At 57.0% G+C, this 16,969-nt stretch overlaps 1 protein-coding gene across 1 annotated transcript in view; it reads right to left on the bottom strand.

The window, feature by feature from the left end:
* Window positions 1-11,740, bottom strand: part of ITGAV (integrin subunit alpha V) — a 56,420-nt gene extending 44,680 nt beyond the window's left edge. Inside the window, exons 1-2 of the mRNA XM_081095551.1 lie at window positions 11,517-11,740; window positions 1,916-2,043 (exon numbers count right to left, since the gene is read on the bottom strand). Of these exons, the coding sequence (XP_080951677.1) occupies window positions 1,916-2,043; window positions 11,517-11,698 (310 nt within the window). The 5' untranslated portion in view covers window positions 11,699-11,740. The remainder of the gene's footprint in view (window positions 1-1,915; window positions 2,044-11,516) is intronic.
* Window positions 11,741-16,969: the final 5,229 nt, after the last annotated feature.

Below are 16,969 nucleotides of genomic sequence, written 5' to 3'. Positions count from 1 at the left end.
TTTGAACCCCAAAGGGGTGGCGACCCACCAAAGGATCCTAAGAAAATTCCGTTTTGGCAAAACATTGCAAGTGTTAAAATAGCAACTAACGGCGCGAGTGAGTCACCTGGGAACACAGGACGGGCTCACTGACGCCAGGCTGCCGGCACTCCCCACGGGTCTCCTTCTGCACCGACCCCCTCCGTGTCATTACACAGAAAAGGAGCCCCGAGCCGGTGTGGCTCCGTGGGCAGAGCGGCGGCCTGCGGACCAAAGGGTCCCGGGTTTGATTCCGGCCGAGGGCACAGGCCTGGGTTGCAGGCTCCGCCCCGGCCTGGGCCCTGCCTGGGGTGCGTGCAGGAGGCAACCAAACAACGTGTTTCTCTCACATCGATGTCTCTCTGCCTTTCCCTGTCCCTTCCACACACTCCAAAAACCAACGGGAAAATATCCTGGGCTGAGGATTAAAAAAAGAAACAAAAGGAAAGGACTTCACACAGTTACAAGCTTCCAATGTTGGCCCCACAACCATCAGGGCGCCTCTCCTGGCTCAGCTCTCGGACTCGCCAACGCCCAACGCCACGCCCGCGCAGTGGCGCTGCCCGTCTGCCTGCAGCTGCTCCGTCTAAAGGCGATTTACCCTCCGGGCGCCGCGTGGGCAGAAGCAGGGCTATCCGGCCATTAGCCACTCGGAGTCACGAGCCCCATCGGCAGGTAGACAGGAAAGGCGGGCCCGGCCGGCGGGGCTCAGGGGCTGAACATCGACCCATGAACCAGGAGGTCAGGGCTCGATTCCCGCTCAGGGCACAGGCCCGGGTTGTGGGCTCGATCCCCGGTGTGGGGCCTGCAGGAGGCAGCCGACCCATGATTCTCTCTCATCGCTGACGTCTCTCTCTCTCCCTCTCCCTTCCCGTTGTGATACAGTCAGTCACAAATGAAGGACAGCTCATCCTGCCAGTCATCGTACCTTGTGCCAGAATGCAAAAGCCCGGCCCGTGTCACGCGGCCTCACAGGTCTTCCTCCCTCTGAGGAAAGCCTGCGCCGGTCGGGGTCCTTTTGGGGCTCCCCATGTCAGCCGCGTGTGGAAACAGCGGGGCCTCATGCAGACGGCTCACACGGAAAAACCGGGCACGTGACCGCTGCCCTCGGTCCGGTCTGATGACTGACACCCACTCTGGCGCCGGTCACGACGGCGAGCGGAACAAACGGCCCACGTCACGGTCCCGTGTCACCGACACTGCCGTGCCCGGAGCGAATACGGTTTAGGACGAGCAGGAAGTGACAATGCGGAAAAGGCACTCACCTCCCAGCTTATCCTAAACTCCTAGCACAGCCAGCAAACCGGGAGCATGTGAAGAAAAGGGTCAAACTCCTGCACCTGGAGAGCGTCACGCCACTTCCGGGGCTTTCTACGCTTTCACAAACACACAAACATGCCAACACGGGTGCGTGCAGGATCATACACAGGGCGAGCCCCCAGAGTGTACAAAATGGAAATGGAAATGAATAGTGACTAAGAGAAGAAGGAAACATCCGCTGAGCTGCCAGCTGTTAAAGCTGTTACACTTGGGGGAACACCCTCTACCTTATTTCACTGATCTAAATGCAAAACTTATTTTTTTTTATTGATTTCAGAGAGGAAGGGCGAGGGAGAGAGAGAAACACCAATGATGAGAGAATCATGGATCGGCTGCCCCCTGCACGCTCCCTATTGAGGATTGAGCCCACAACCCGGGCATGTGTCTCTGACCAGAATCGAACCCGGGACCCTTCAGTCTGCAGGCCGATGCTCTATCCACTGAGCCACAGCAGCCAGGGCTACATGTCTTATTTTATTAGAATTTTACAGTTAAGTTAAAGCAAGCACTTTCAAAAACCAATATTCTTAAAAAATCCAACGGCGGCTTGTGGCCAGGGGCCCGGCACCGGCGTTACCTGTGGCGTCGAACTCGATGGGCTGGCACCGCCGCTGAGAGGCCCAGTCGCACTTGAGGACCTGGCCGCCCTCCACGATGCCGGGCTGCGTGGTGTTGGCCTTGGGCGCGCCCACCAGGAGGAACATGCTGGAACCAGAGGGAGGGGCGTTAGCACGGCACAAGCAGAGGCTGTGCAAAGGCACCTGAGCCCCAGCCGGCCGCCCCGGCTCCCGCCCTCCAGGGCGGCCCCTCCGAGCTCTCGCCACATCACCTCCCGCGCCCGCCTCCCGTCCGCCCCTCCCGGCGACCTGGGTCCCCCCTGAACTTAGATGCAGGAGGGTCAGAGGCCTTCTGGCGGGCGCACGGCTCTCAGCCCCTGGAGGTCCTGCCCCCAGGGGCCCTCTGTGGGTGCAGGGAATATTCACAGAAGCCCTCTCCAGGGCGGGCGCTCTCCGTGGGCAGCCGACGCAGGGCATGCGTCCATTGTCACGTTTACTTGGTTTCCGTTCCATTTCATGGGGAGGCCCCTGCCAGGCCAGCCTCGTGCTCAGCGCTGGCTGCGTGGACGCGGCCTGGGAACCTGCCCGGACCCCACCTGGACCCCCAGACTCACCGCAGGCGCGCCCAGCAACGCGCATCCGCGGGCGCACCCACTGCCGGCCCTCCTCCCGGCCCCCGGCTTGGTGAGAAATCGGCCTGGCTTCCCTTCAGAGAGAGCCGTCCCCGAGAGACCGATCAGACGGGCGTCCGCCTCGCCGCCCTGTCTCTAGAGCGGAGCCTGGACGCTGGCGCCCGTCACGGGACGTTTCATCGCAGCAGGCGCGCGAGGGCCACACAGCCTCCCCCCCCATCCCCGCGTGGGGGGTCACTGTGAGTGACGATGGGAGAAGGGAAATCTCACACGGGTCAGAGTCAGGGTCCGCGTGGAGGGGAGGGGCGCTCGCCGTGACCTCTGACCCACGGCGCAGGCACAGGGCGCCCTGAGCTCGGGTGCGGGTGCGGGGTCTAGGCCGTCGGGCAGGGCGGCTGGCCCTCAGGACGCCTGAAGCCACAGGCACATGCTTCTCTGGACCCGCAGACACACGGCCTTTCACACGCCTGTGGCTGCTGTGAACCCTCCCCAGGGGGGGGTTCCCATTGTTTCTCAGAGAGTGGATGGGGGGGGGGGGCGAGGGAGAGAGAGAGAGAGAGAGAGAGAGAGAGAGAGAGAGGCGACTGCTGGCCTCCTACACACGCCCCAACTGGCAAGTGGGGAGAGACCCACAGCCCAGGTCCTCGTCCCTGACGGGGCGTCAACCCCACAACCTTCTGTGCTCAGGCCACACCCAAACCACTGAGCCGCACCAGCCAGGGCCAACCTCTTACCATTTTCTTTTCTTTTTTTAAAATATACTTTATTGATTTTTTACAGAGAGAAAGGGAGAAGGAGAGTTAGAAACATCGATGAGAGAGAAACATCGATCAGCTGCCTCCTGCACACCCCCCACTGGGGATGTGCCCGAAATCAAGGTACATGCCCTTGACCGGAATCGAACCCGGGACCCTTCAGTCCGCAGGCCGAGGCTCTATCCACTGAGCCACAATGGTCAGGGCTCTTACCATTTTCTATCAAAGCTATTTCCCCCCTTTACAATGAATTACTTCCTTGAGTGGAGAGGACGCTAATTCATCTTTGTATCTGACACACAACACCACCCAAGAAGAGATGTTTAAACTGACCGCTGAGAAGCAAGGGAATGTGGTATCCAAAGGGTTCAACATACAACAGCCGCCTGTAACGGAGCCACTTCCCGCCGCCTGGGAGCGTGAAGAAGGCACCTCCTGGTGCACAATCACGGGGGAAACTGCCTGTAAACTCATCATATTTGGGTTCCGGAAGCTTCGCCCGGCACGCGAGGCAGGGGGGCCGTTCGGAGTGAACATGCGGCCGAGCTCCGCGGGTGAGAAGGAACAAGGCGCCTTTCATCCGACGCTGCCCGCTCCAGGCACGAGGGCGGCGACCGGACGGATGCACGTGGGTGTCGCCGAATCCCCCTGAGATACTCCGTGTGCAGCCTGCCCGCGGCCGCAGCACGACAGACAGACACGTGGGACCACATGGACGGGGAGTGTGAGCCTGCAGGTCCTGACTGCGAGGTCCTGGGGGGAGGGAGCCGAGGAATCAAGTTCTTGGTCTAAAATGTCAGCATGTGCCCGGCCGGCGTGGCTCAGGGGTTAAGCATCGACCTATGAACCAGGAGGTCAGGGTTTGATTCCCGGTCAGGGCACAGGCCCGGGTTGCGGGCTCCGTCCCCAGTGTGGGGTGTGCAGGAGGCAGCCGATCCGTGATTCTCTACCATCACTGATGTTTCTATCTCCCTCTCCCTCTCCCTTCCTCTCTGAAATCAGTAAAGATATATAAAAATAAATAAATAAGCAAAGAGAATGTCAACATGGGATTTAAGTTACTTTGGAGAGGAGCACGGAGAGTGTTGAAAAGTGAAACACGGAGAGGTGCAGGAGGCGAACCGGCCTTGGGTGGACGTGAACGTCTGGAGAGGGAGTTGTGTGGAGGAAAATTACATATTTGTGTGGAACCGAGTACGGAGGGTGGCAAGAGGCGCTGAGAAAATGAAGGAACGTGAAAAACAGCACAAATCTCCGAAAACTAAAGCCTGTTCCTGTGCTGGGAGGGCGCCCTTTATGTCCTGTGGTTTTTGACACAATCACACAAGGAGCCTGCTAATGAGACACTCTACAGAAAATTAACTAATTGCTCCGTGAAGCTCATCCAAGAAACCCAATGCCCGTCTGCAGCAGCCTGAGCAGGGCCACGGGGTGGGGGGCCGCCCAGAGAAAGCGTTTGCAACACAAGCAGCGCTGCCCAGGGGCACCGTTCGGGACTAAACAGCTACCACCTGGCATAACTCAACCGGGAGAGTCGCGTGCATTCTCCCGGTGTCGGCTTCCTCTGTGCTGAACGGAGGTAACAGTGTCGACGGCCAGGACCCACAGAGGGAGGTTTCAGGACGCGGGCAGCAGACGCCGGCTCGCCTAGAACCCCTGACGGCACCCCCCGGGGACCGGACCAGGCATCCGAACCAGAAGCAACAGGAACACGCTTCCCAGTGACATAGGAATAGAAACGTTCAATCCGCTATTTTTTAAAAATATATTTTTATTGATTTTTTTTTTTTATTGATTTCAGAGAGGAAGGGAGAGGGAGAGGGATAGAAACATCAATGATGACAGAGAACCATGGATCGGCTGCCTCCTGCACGCCCCCCACTGGGGATGGAGCCCACAACCCAGGCATGTGCCCTTGACTGGAATCGAACCTGGGACCCTTCAGTCCGCAGGCTGACGCTCTATACACTGAGCCAAACCAGCCAGGGCCAAATCTACTTTTTTTAAGGGTTTGTTTTTTTTCTTTCCTTGGTTTCCTCCAAGAACCACTGACGAACTCAAATGCTGCAAAATCGCAGAGAAAAGAGGAAGGGTAGGAAGTCGCTGGCTCGCCGCATTTCCTGCCGACGGTGGAGGCTGGGGAGGGCACACGGGTCACGGCTCACAGAGGTGTCCCTGGTCAGCAGCCTCCACCTGAAGCTCAGCAATTTCGTTTCTTATGCCTGCAACTTTCCCTCCAAGAAGTTTGGCCAAGAACAGTATCAGGATCCCGTCCTCACCTTTCTGTTTATTTTATTTTTTTAAATACATTTTTGTTGATTTCAGAGAGGAAGGGAGAGAGAGAGACGGAAACATCAATGATGAGAGAGGATCCTTGATCGGCTGCCTCCTGCACGCCAACCCGGGCAAGTGCCCTGATTGGGAATCCAACCGTGACCTCCTGGTTCATGGGTTAATGCTCAACCATTGAGCCACACCAGCCACTGAATGACTTGAGACTATCCATTCAATTCCATTTCAAAATCAAGGTGTGCGTGCCTGAGCAGGCTGCTGACATCACGCTAAGAAATTCTAAAAGGTAAAGGGCAAAGTGTGGGCTTGGGGGTGGGGGTGGGGTAGAAGATGGAGAGACAGGCGGGGGGTGGGGGGGCAGGGAGGCGGGAAGAGGCAGGGCTGAGTGATGGAGGAAGACACAGACAGGTGCACCTGCAACCCGACGTGTCACTTTAAGGGCAGCGGCTCTGGGGATGTGACCTTGACTCCCAAGGACAGGCGACCAGCAAACAAGGACACGCACATCCAGTCAACCCTGCAGAGGAGCGTGTTCTCGGCTGCTCCCAGCCCACGCCTCTCCCCGAAGCAGCTGGTGACACCCGGCCGCCTCCGGGGGGGCAGTGAGCTCCCACAGAAGGAACGTCTGAAAAACCGCCTTATTCTTTACAGAAAGACGTGTGCAAAGACTTCAGAGCCACTTGCTTCTCCTCTAGGACATGCTACCGAGGCAGCAAGCGCAGGACGCAGCACAGGTGCGGGGACTGTCAGTCCCACAAGGTCCCTTCTCTTCTATGGCGTCCGACGAACCCTGGGCCTGAGTCGGGAGCAACCAACGCAGGGTTTAATTCCTAAGTCCTGAGGCTGTGGTGTGTGGACGTCTGTTGTTTATGGAAGAAAGGAGCCGACACAGCCAGGGCCACACGGAAGCTTTGTGTGAAGTGTCGTTTGTACAGAGCTGTGAACGTGGCCACAATGATGGGGGGAGACATGGGGCGCGAATATCTCCTTCTGGATATTTTTTCCATTGATTTTTAAAGAGAGTGGGAGGGAAGGATGGATGGAGGGAGGGAGGGGGAGGGAGAGAGAGAGAGAGAGAGAGAGAGAGAGAGAGAGAGAGAGAGAGAAGCATTGATGTGAGAGAGACACATCCATCGGTTGCCTCCTGCACGTGCCCCGACCAGGACAGGATGGACCTGTAACCCAGGATGTGCCCTTGACCAGAACTGAACCAAACCTGGGACCCTTTGGTGCTCGTCCAAGGCCCTAACCACCGAGCACACGGGCCAGGGCGGGGCGTGAGCATCCCACAGAGGGGCAGAGTGGGGCGACGGAAAGGGCCTCCCCCATGGCAATGACGCCGCCCGGCCTCTCTCCGGCCCTGGGAGGGAGACGCTGTGGGGGAGACATTAGCAGCCAAACAGCAGGAGCACAGGGGGCCCCATAGACACGACTCCCGGGAGCACGGGAGAGGCCTGCAGGCTCCGGGGCCCCATGGTGGGCACGGGGCGGGGACCGAGCGCCCCCACACACTCGTACGGACCCCCGGGCGCAGGGGCGGGGGCGGGAGCAGAGGTGGGAGGCAGGGGACGGGCACAAGGAAGGGCTCCGGGACGTCTGCCTGGTGACTGACCACGGGCTGGCATCAGGGGGCGCAGTTATGGAAACAACGGGAAGTAGACCAGGAGAGGGAGGACGTGAAGCTACTTCCCCGGCGACCACGGAGAAGAGGAGGCACTGTCAACAGCGACAGGTGACCTGGCACCGCCCGGCGCAAAGCCCTCCAGGCTGCTGGGTGCGAGTCACAGCTGGCTGCCCCGAGGGCCCGGCGCAAAGCCCTCCAGGCTGCGGGGTGCGAGTCACAGCTGGCTGCCCCGAGGGCCCGGCGCAAAGCCCTCCAGGCTGCGGGGTGCGAGTCACAGCTGGCTGCCCCGAGGGCCCGGCGCAAAGCCCTCCAGGCTGCTGGGTGCGAGTCACAGCTGGCTGCCCCGAGGGCCCGGCGCAAAGCCCTCCAGGCTGCTGGGTGCGAGTCACAGCTGGCTGCCCCGAGGGCCCGGCGCAAAGCCCTCCAGGCTGCTGGGTGCGAGTCACAGCTGGCTGCCCCGAGGGCCCGGCGCCCTGGGGAAGCTCCCGGTGCTGCCAACGGGGGGGGGGGGGGGGGGGGGGTGCAGAACCACCAGCCGTCGCAGGACCCGGCCAGGCACGCTCCCCACACCCTGCCTCCGGGGCCCACGCGTGTTGAACAGGGAGACGGACAGGCCCGACCAGCGCCCCCAGCACAGACCGTGAAAGGTGAACTCCTGTGCGCAAGGAAACTGAACGGGAAGGCTGCTCCACGCCCGTCCTCCTGAAGCTTTTCAATGTGACTGTGACCATGACACGGAACTCGAATCCCACACCCTCTCTCCCCATCCCACCCGGGCCCTGCCCCACCCACTCCCCACTCCCCACCCCCACCCCACAGCCGAGGCCGGGTGGGGGCCTTTCTCCCGCGAGGGCCATGTGGGCCTTCGTCACATCATTCACGGGCCATCAGGACGATCAAACATTTACCTAACTCACCCCGGACCCGGGGCAGGGCCAGGCCAGTGATTCGGGGCCTCCTATGGCCCGCGGGCCGGACGCTCCCCACCCTGAGCGAAAGCCTCGAACTCTTCTAGCTCCGCCGCCTCGCCTGTAAGATGGAGTTTACCTGCTTCCCCACCCGCCCCGCCCCGTGGGTGGCGCTGTGGGGGGAGATGGGAGGAGGAGGAAAAGTGCTGTCAGTTATAAAGCAGGTTAGCCAACGTGAGAGGCCATGATTCTGATTGAGCCCAGGGTGCAACCTGTTCTGTCCCCATTATTCTCCCCAAGAACATGGTCTTCCTTCTGGGCCTGCACAGGGCCTTCACATTTCACATAAGTTTGGCACGACGACCGCCATAAGTTAATGCACGCGGGGAAGGGTACATAACACGCTTCCTTCTTATTTGACACAACTTTTAAATCACTATGTGTGTGACTTTCCACTTCGCACCTAAACACTGGTTTCTGGAGGATTTTCTTGAGGCGTCCCCTTGATATTTTTGATGAGTGCTTTATTTTTCCTTTTCTTTAATAATCACCAATGCGTCAGTTTTCACAACAAAATGGAAATCACTCAATAACAAAGCTCTATGACAAGAAAAACTAGACTAAAGCATTGCCACCGCTGCCCGAGGCCTCAGACGCCTACAGAACCCAGAGGCAGCCGGGAGGGACTTGACTGCCTTCGCTTCCTCCTGAGCCAGTGTTCTGCCTTCAGGAGGAAGGAACCTTTTTCAAAAATATACATATATATTTTATTGATTTCAGAGAGGAAGGGAGAGGGAGAGAGAGATAGAAACATCCATGATGAGAGAGAATCATGGATCGGCTGCCTCCTGCACGCCCCACACTGGGGATCAAACCCACAAAGGCACGTGCCCTAACGGGGCATCAAACCGTGACCTCCTGGTTCATAGGCCGATGCCAGCCGGGCTGATTTCTATTTTTTTATGATTATTGATTAGAGGCTCGGTGCATGAATTCATGCTCCAGTGGGGTCCCTTGGCCAGGCCTGCAAGATCAGGCCAAAACCAGCTCTCTGACATCCCCCAAGGGGTCCCGGATTTCGAGAGGGCGCAGGCCAGGCCCAGGGACCCCACCGGTGCCTGATAAGGGCCATGGGGCACCTCGGGAGGGCTCCAGGGCATGTCCGGCCCATCTCACCCAGTCCCCATGGGCCAGACCCAGCAGCAAGCTAACCTACTGATCAGAGCATCTGCCCCCTGGTGGTCAGTGCGCATCATAGCGACTAGTGGGACCGTGGAAGGAATGGTCACTTTGTGCCTTAGGCTTTTATTATATAGGATTTCAGAGAGGAAGGGAGTGGGAGAGAAAGAAACATCAATGAAAAGAGAGAATGATTGATCGGCTGCCTCCTGCACGCCCCCACACGAGGCATCCAGCTGCAGGCTGGGGCGTGTGCCCTGACTGGGAATCGAACCGTGACCTTCATAGGCCGATGCTCAACCACTGAGCCACACCGGCCTGGCTGACTTCCATTTTTTCAGTAAAGCTATACCTAGAGCTCACGAGTCTATCGGTGACAAAGATTTCAAAACACTGTCTGAAAACAAACCGAGCTGGACTCTACCTCACCCTGGAAAGCCCACACGGGAGGTCCCGTAACCTGGGAGGTCACAGTAGAGGCAGCAACTTCCGTGACTAAACAAAGATGAATCATCCAGCTGCCTAACCAAACACGGTGAATGTCTCAGGGCAACAGCTCAGCGGGACTGCACCTCCCGGTAAAAACAAAAGCGAGCACCTTGTCTGTGTCTTCACGGAGCCCAGAGGGCGGCTCAGCCCCAAGAGCAGCGTCTGCGAAACATCCCACCAGCCCTGACGCAGGCAGCGCTCACTCCGCTAAGCTCAGCGCTAACTCTCGACAAGACACGGCGTCTTCAAAACTGTCCAAGTTGCTGTACAAGTTAAACCCAAAGAGCAGCCCTGGGAGCCACTAAAATCCCCTGTGCCTAAAGGCAGACGCGTAAAAATGCCGGCAAACAAGAATTTACATAACAGATCCGGCCAGCAAGTGATGAAATCAGAGAAGGCAGTAGAGGCCGCCTACCGTTAGCGCCTGTTAATCACCCTGGAAATCTGTGCTCTGAGGCTGAAACAGCAAATAAGACCGAGTTCCCCGCACAAACCGTGCCCAGCTCCACCAACTGCTTCCGGCCTGCGTCCTGCTGCACCCGGGTGGCCAGAGTGAGCGATGCGCCACATCAGAGGGACTGGGAGCCCGGCTCCTGCCCCAGGCCCTGCGGGTGGGACAGTCTCAGATCATCTCCACGGTGGCGCCGAGCGGAACGCGGTCTCTGAACCCGGCATCCCCATGACCGTCCCTCCACCCAACACGGAACTTTAAAATACAAAAATGGGGGGGGGGGGTTACAGAGCAGCCAAAGGACTAGTCCGCATGCGTGTCAGCATAACCAAGGCACAGACACGGCGGGTGGGAACGGCTGGGGGGTGGTCAATTGGGGGAAAGGAGACACATGTACAACTTTAGACAAGAAGATATAAACAAATAAATAAAATACACTGTTTCCATTTCTGAGTCCTGGAAAGACCGCCAAGAACAGCTTTCCCTCTAGAAAGCAAGGTTTAAGCATCAAAAGGCATCCGGCGGCCCTGGCCGGTTCGGCTCAGTGGACAGAGCATCAGCCTGTGGACTGAAGGGTCCCAGGTTCGATTCTGGTTCCGGGAACTTGCCTGCATTTCGGGCTCCCCGCCCTGGTCCCTGGTCGGGCGCGTGGGTGCAGGAGGCGACCAACACGTGGGATGAGTCTGCCGCCCCCGCCTTCCACTCTCTCTAAAATCAATGGAAAAACACCCGGGGGCGAGGCTGAACCACAACAAAAAGGCATCCGTCCAGCGGACACCATTACGTCACTAGTTCGAAGGCCGACGCGGGGCTGGGGAGGCGAGAATGACGTCACTGTCCGGCCAAGTCCCGCCGGTCCCGAGTCTGCCCCAGCCCCGCCGGCCTCGGCCTCTGCGCGCGGACCGGGGTCCCGCCTGCTTGGCCCGATGCGCACAGGCCCGGCCCAGGGCGAGGCGCCGGGGCGGCGGGGACGGGGCTCGGCTGCGGAGGGAGCGGGAACCCCGGCCAGGCTCGGGGCGCCGGGAATGCGGGGCGAAGCTGGCCCGGCCCGGCCCGGCCCGCCTGGGTCCGTCTGCACTTCCCGGGTTCCCAGCCCAGGTCGCTCCCAAGTGCCCCTCCCGGGAGCGGAGGGGAGCGGAGGGGAGCGGAGGGGAGCGGAGCGGAGGTGGGGGCCTCGGGCTCCTCTCCCCAGACGCGCCATCCCCGGAACCTACACCAGCGGGGGGGGGGGGGCGTCCCCCGAGGTCTCCCCGAGGTCTCCCCCGGATCCCCTCCACCCGCGGACACTCACGAGGACGCGCTGGGCACGAAGAAGTCCACGGCGAAGCCGAAGTAGCTGCCCTCGGGGCCCGCGTACTCGGCGGGGCTGTCGGCGTCCAGGTTGAAGGCGCCGCAGACGGGCAGCAGCAGCGCGGCCAGGAGCAGCCCGGCGGCGGGGCGCGCGGGGCGCGGGGGGCGCGGCGGGGAGGCCATCGCGGGGCGCACGGGCCGCGGCCGCCCTCCCGAGGCGCAGGGAGCCGGCCGGAGCGGGCGGCGGGCGCGGGCGGCGGCGGGGCCTCTCCTCTCCCGGGACCGGGCCGCCTGGTGCGGGGCGGGGGGAGGGGCCGGGGGGAGGGCGGGGAGGGCGGGGCCGCGGGAGGAAGTGGGGGCGGGGCCGCCTCCCGCCCGGAGCCGGTCCACTTCCTGGGCGCCCTGGCCGCCGCCGCCCGTCTGTCCGTGCCGAGGCCCAGACCTCGGAGGCCCAGACCGCGCTCCTGGGGTCGGACCCGCCCGCGCCCGCCCCCACCCGGCGCCGGGGGCTCCCCCTCCCCGCGGCTTCTGCTCTGAACCCCGCACTTGTCCGCCCCGCGTTTCTGCGCCCCGCGGCCCCGGGAGCCTCCTACTGGGTGGTCCTCCTCCCCTCCCCCCCCTCCCCCCCCACTCACACACACTCCCCCCCCACACACACATGCACACACTCACACACATATACACATACATACACACACCTGCACGCACATACACACTCACATGCACACACATACACACATGCACACACATACACACTCACATGCACACACATACACACATGCACACACATACACACTCACATGCACACACATACACACTCACATGCACGCGCACACTCACTGGGCTTAACTACAAGCTCGCAGATGCCGGCAGAGCTTAGGCCGGGTGACAGCCTCACTTGGAGCCAGACCATCCCGTGCTCAGTCTGCTCTGCCCTGACCTTTGTGACCTTGGAAAAGGGCTCAATCCCCAGGAAAAGGCCCAGAGAGGGCTGGCGAGGCGGAGCCCGCACAACCCTGTCAGATGGGTCCGACCGGTCACAGCCTAACCTCTGTGCCAGCTGAAGCCAAAGGCTGGGGTTTGGGTAGAAATGGGGTTTTAGCGCAGAAAGGAGAGTGTGTGCCCTGCGCCTACTGAACAGGCCCTGGGCTGGCTTGCTGTCCGTAAGCTGGGTGCCAGGGACTGAGATGGACAGACAGACTTCCTGCCATCAGGAACCTTTGACTTTTTCTTTTCTTTTCTTTTTAAAGTGATTCCTACCCTCCCTGCTGGCCCCGCCCTCTGACCCAGCCTCCTCAGGGGCAGGATTGGGAAGGGGGGAGGGAGGGCGGAGAGAGAGGATCCTTTTCTTCATATTCCCAAGTCCCAGCACCTTGCCAAGCAGAATGCAAACAATCAATAAAATGGTGAATGAATGAACATAAAAGGATGCGTACACTTGCCCAGGGAAGTAATTTTTTTAAAATGAGGCTAGCGCAGCAGGCTGGTGTGGCTCTGTGGTTGAGCACTGGCCTATGAACCAGGGGGGTCACAGTCCAATTCCCCGTCAGGGCACATGCCCGGGTTGCGGGCCCCTTCAGGAGGCAGCCGATAGATGACTCTCTCTCATCATGGATGTTTGTCTCTCTCTTCGCCTCTCCCTTCCTCTCTCTGAAACCAATAAAAATATTTTTAAATAAAATAACAAAATAAAATGAGGATAGTATAAGGGACCTCTGGGACAACATGAAGCATAACATATCCGCATTGTAGGGGGACTACAAGGAGGAGAAAGAGAGCAAGGAATTGAACCTGTTTGAAAAAATAATGACTGAAAACCTCCCCTCGCTGGTGTGGGAGACAGACATGCTAGTCCAGGAAGCATCCCACCAGGAGCCACACCCGAATGTTGCTTTTGTATCTTCTGAGCTCAACATGGAGCTCAGCGATGGAATTAATTCCTCCGTCTGGAGACCTAGTGATAGCTAACGTTTTCATCAGCTTCCTGATGGTGCGTTGGGCGCTCACTGGGGACTTTGTGTGCATATGAAGTCATGTATGAGTCCTAAAACCCTGCCAGGTAGATTCCACGAGTCGTCACAATGTAAAGGTGAAAAGACTCATTTCTTCGAGATTGAATCATGTTTTCAAGGTCACAGAGGTCGTGGCAGAGGCAGACTGGACGCGTGATGGTCTGGCTCCAAGCTCACGCTCACTGGCAGGAAGCTGCCTTTTACAATGTAAAATACACAGCATACAGTATAGGAATAAACAAAGGTAAGGGGGTGTAATATATTCAAAGCGATCGGAAAATTAACAATTATCTTTACCTTCCCTCCTTCCTCTGAACTTTTTACAGCTTAATGTTTACCAATAAAATATTTAAATCAAACTTTACTATTGGTTGTATTCATCTAGTAAGGTCTACTAACTTGGAAAGGTTTGTCTAAGAAGAAATTGTGAAAGAGTCACTGAACTATGATTTGAGTAAAGACTAAAAATGGTCTAAATCTACTAAAGTTTCACCATGAAGAAAATAGTTATAGCCTGGCTGGCCTGGCTCAGTGGTTGAGTGTCAACATATGAACCAGGAGGTCACGGTTTGATTCCCCGTCAGGGCACATGTCCGGGTTGTGGGCTCGATCCCCAATGTGGGGACATGCAGGAGGCAACCAATCAGTGGTCCTCTCTCACCATTGATGTCTCTCTCTCTCTCTCTCTCTCTCTCTCTCTCTCTCTCTCAGTTGTTGGTATTAATAAAGGAAGTATGAATTAAGTTATTGTGAGCAATATTCTTTTAGATGAATTAGTGCCTTCACCAATTTTGTCCCTTTTAAATGATTCATTGAGGGGGTTTTCTAAACTCTCCAGTCTTACTTCCTCTAAACACTTGGAGACTAATTAAAGATTTCCTCCTTCTGTCATTATGGAAAAAGGACAGGGAATTTTCATAAAATGTTACATATTTGGATTTAATAGGAAATGATTACATTCACTAGGGCAGTGGTCGGCAAACTCATTAGTCAACAGAGCCAAATAGCAACAGGAAAAGGATTGAAATTTCTTTTGAGAGCCACATTTTTTAAACTTAAACTATCTAGGTAGGTACATTGTTATTAACTTCATTAGGGTCCTCCTAAGCTGGCCTTTGCTAAAAACGTCCTCAGTCTGATGGAGGTACGTTCGCTGAGGTCGACCCCTTCCAACTCTCCCATCCACACTCGTCTTGTGTACTTGTTTCAGATAGACGAGTGTGGATGGGAGAGCTGGAAGGGGTAGACCTCAGCAAATGTACCTCAAAACAGTGTACCTCCCCCGCACTACGTCTCCGGTCGCCCAACCGACCGACACCCCCCACTTCTTCTAACTCCACTTCTTCAAAACAGACTCGCCCAGGCCGAAAACCGACTTCTGCGCATGGGCCACGAAGTTTCAATCGCACTGTCCGTGCGCACCCGCACGTGGTATTTTCTGGAAGAGCCACACTCAAGGGGCCAAAGAGCCACATTTGGCTCTCGAGCCGCGGTTGGCCGACCACTGCACTAGGGGCGTAGATACAAAGCTCTTAATCACATAACTGCATTAGGTTTAGCTCCTAGACACATAAAAGAATTAAATAAAGGTTTGGTGCATAGTCAGCATTTTTGTGAAGCATAGAGTTCTTTCTACAGTTAGTTCTTTTTCTTTTGAGTTTTGAAAAAATAACTACTATTGTAGAGGTGGTTACATTGACTAATGCTCTTAGGCATAAGTGAGGTTCTTTACAAAACTGAGTTAACATTTTAATCCTGTTTCCGGTTAATTATTCTACTTTAGTTTCTAATATCTTCATCATTCACAAAATTTTACAACTGTGACTGTAATAAAAAGTTCCTAACGGAGAATAAATCTTTCCATAAACCTAAACAATAAATATATGGAAGAAAACTTCAAGGGCAGTGTAACAACTGTGTCTGGCCTAAAACCAAGAGGGAATGACACTCCTTAAAAATAATTCAAGTCCGGCCGGCGTGGCTCAGTGGTTGAGGGTTGACCTATGAACCAGGAGGTCACGGTTCAATTCCCAGTCAGGGCACATGTCCAGGTTGGGGGCTTGATCCCCAGTTGGGGGCGTGCAGGAGGCAGCCAATCCATGATTCTCTCTCATCATTGATGTTTCTATCTCTCTCTCTCTCCCTCTCTCCCTTCCTCTCAGAAATCAATAAAAATATATTTTTAAAAAAATTTCAAGCTCAGGTGGGGGGGATAGAGGGGAGCTGTTGAATGGAACTGTCCACATGATGGAACCATTCCGCACCTGTGTTGCCCCAAACACTCCCATTGGGCAGATGGGATGACTGAGCCCGTGAAATGTGGTCAGTGTAACTGAGAAATTACACTTTAAATTTTATTAAATAATTTTTTATTGATTTCATAGAGGAAGAGAGAGGGGGAGAGAGAGAGAGAGAAACATCAATGATGAGAGAGAATCACTGATCAGCTGCCTCCTGCACGCCCCCAACTGGGGATGGAGCCCACAGCCCTGGCTTGTGCTCTTGACTGGAGTTGAACCTGGGACCCTTCCGTCTGCAGGCCGACGCTCTATCCACTGAGCCAAACCAGCTCGGGCTACATTAAATTTTATTTAACTTTCATAGCCACATGTGGCTAGTGCCTCCCAAACTGAACAGCATGGTTAGCAATGGTACATACAAGCTGGAAGAATTGGATGTGATGGGCTCTGGTCTCTCCCAGCTTTATACTGCCCTCGGTGCGAAAATGAGCGGTTCCGTGTTATTTCGTCTCCAGGTTCTGCTCCATTGTGCACCAAGTCTTCCTGTTCCCGTAGCTGGGATCCAGCCTTCATTAGCTTAGTCACCTGGCCCTGCGGCGGGCCCAGTGCAGTGGAAAAAAACAGGATCCGCTCCGCACGCAGTCCTCTAACCTCCTCCCCTCCCCCTCACTGCCTCCACAGCCCTTCCCTTCCTTCCTCCCACCTTTCTCCAGGCGAAGGGTGGGGGTAGGGGCGGTGGGCCTCAGGGAATCTCCAGGCCCCTGGAAGCCGGGAAGGCCTCCTATGCCGTCTGTAGATACCTGCTTGTCTTCTCTTTATTTAGCAGCTCGAGTCTCACAGCTGTGGCTGGAGGAGGGAGATTGTTGGGAATGGAAAGTGGGATTTTCACCACAAGGGGTTTCACTCTCACTCTGGCCAAGCCCTGCAGGCTGACCCCAAAAGATCCCGGGACAGATTCTGGCTGTGGAGGGTTTTCTGTTCTCACCACCTCCCGAGGGCAAAGGCGAGGCCGAGCTCGATTTCCATCGCAGCTGAGAGCAGCGTCTGATAATGTCTGATACCAGCTTTCCCTTCTGGTTCCTTCCCGCTTTCACTCACTGGTGTTCAAATGTTCTTGGCAGTGGGACCCCCCGCCCCCCTTCAGCGGACATGTGAGCAGAATTCCCAGACTGGAGGCAGGTCCAAGAGCAGGGCCAGGTGTG

This window comes from Myotis nattereri, assembly GCF_964212035.1.
Source record: "Myotis nattereri genome assembly, chromosome: 7".
NCBI classification, from domain to species: Eukaryota; Metazoa; Chordata; class Mammalia; order Chiroptera; family Vespertilionidae; genus Myotis; species Myotis nattereri.
Note: the sequence above shows the minus strand (reverse complement) of the source record. Positions and strands in the feature narration are given on the sequence as shown.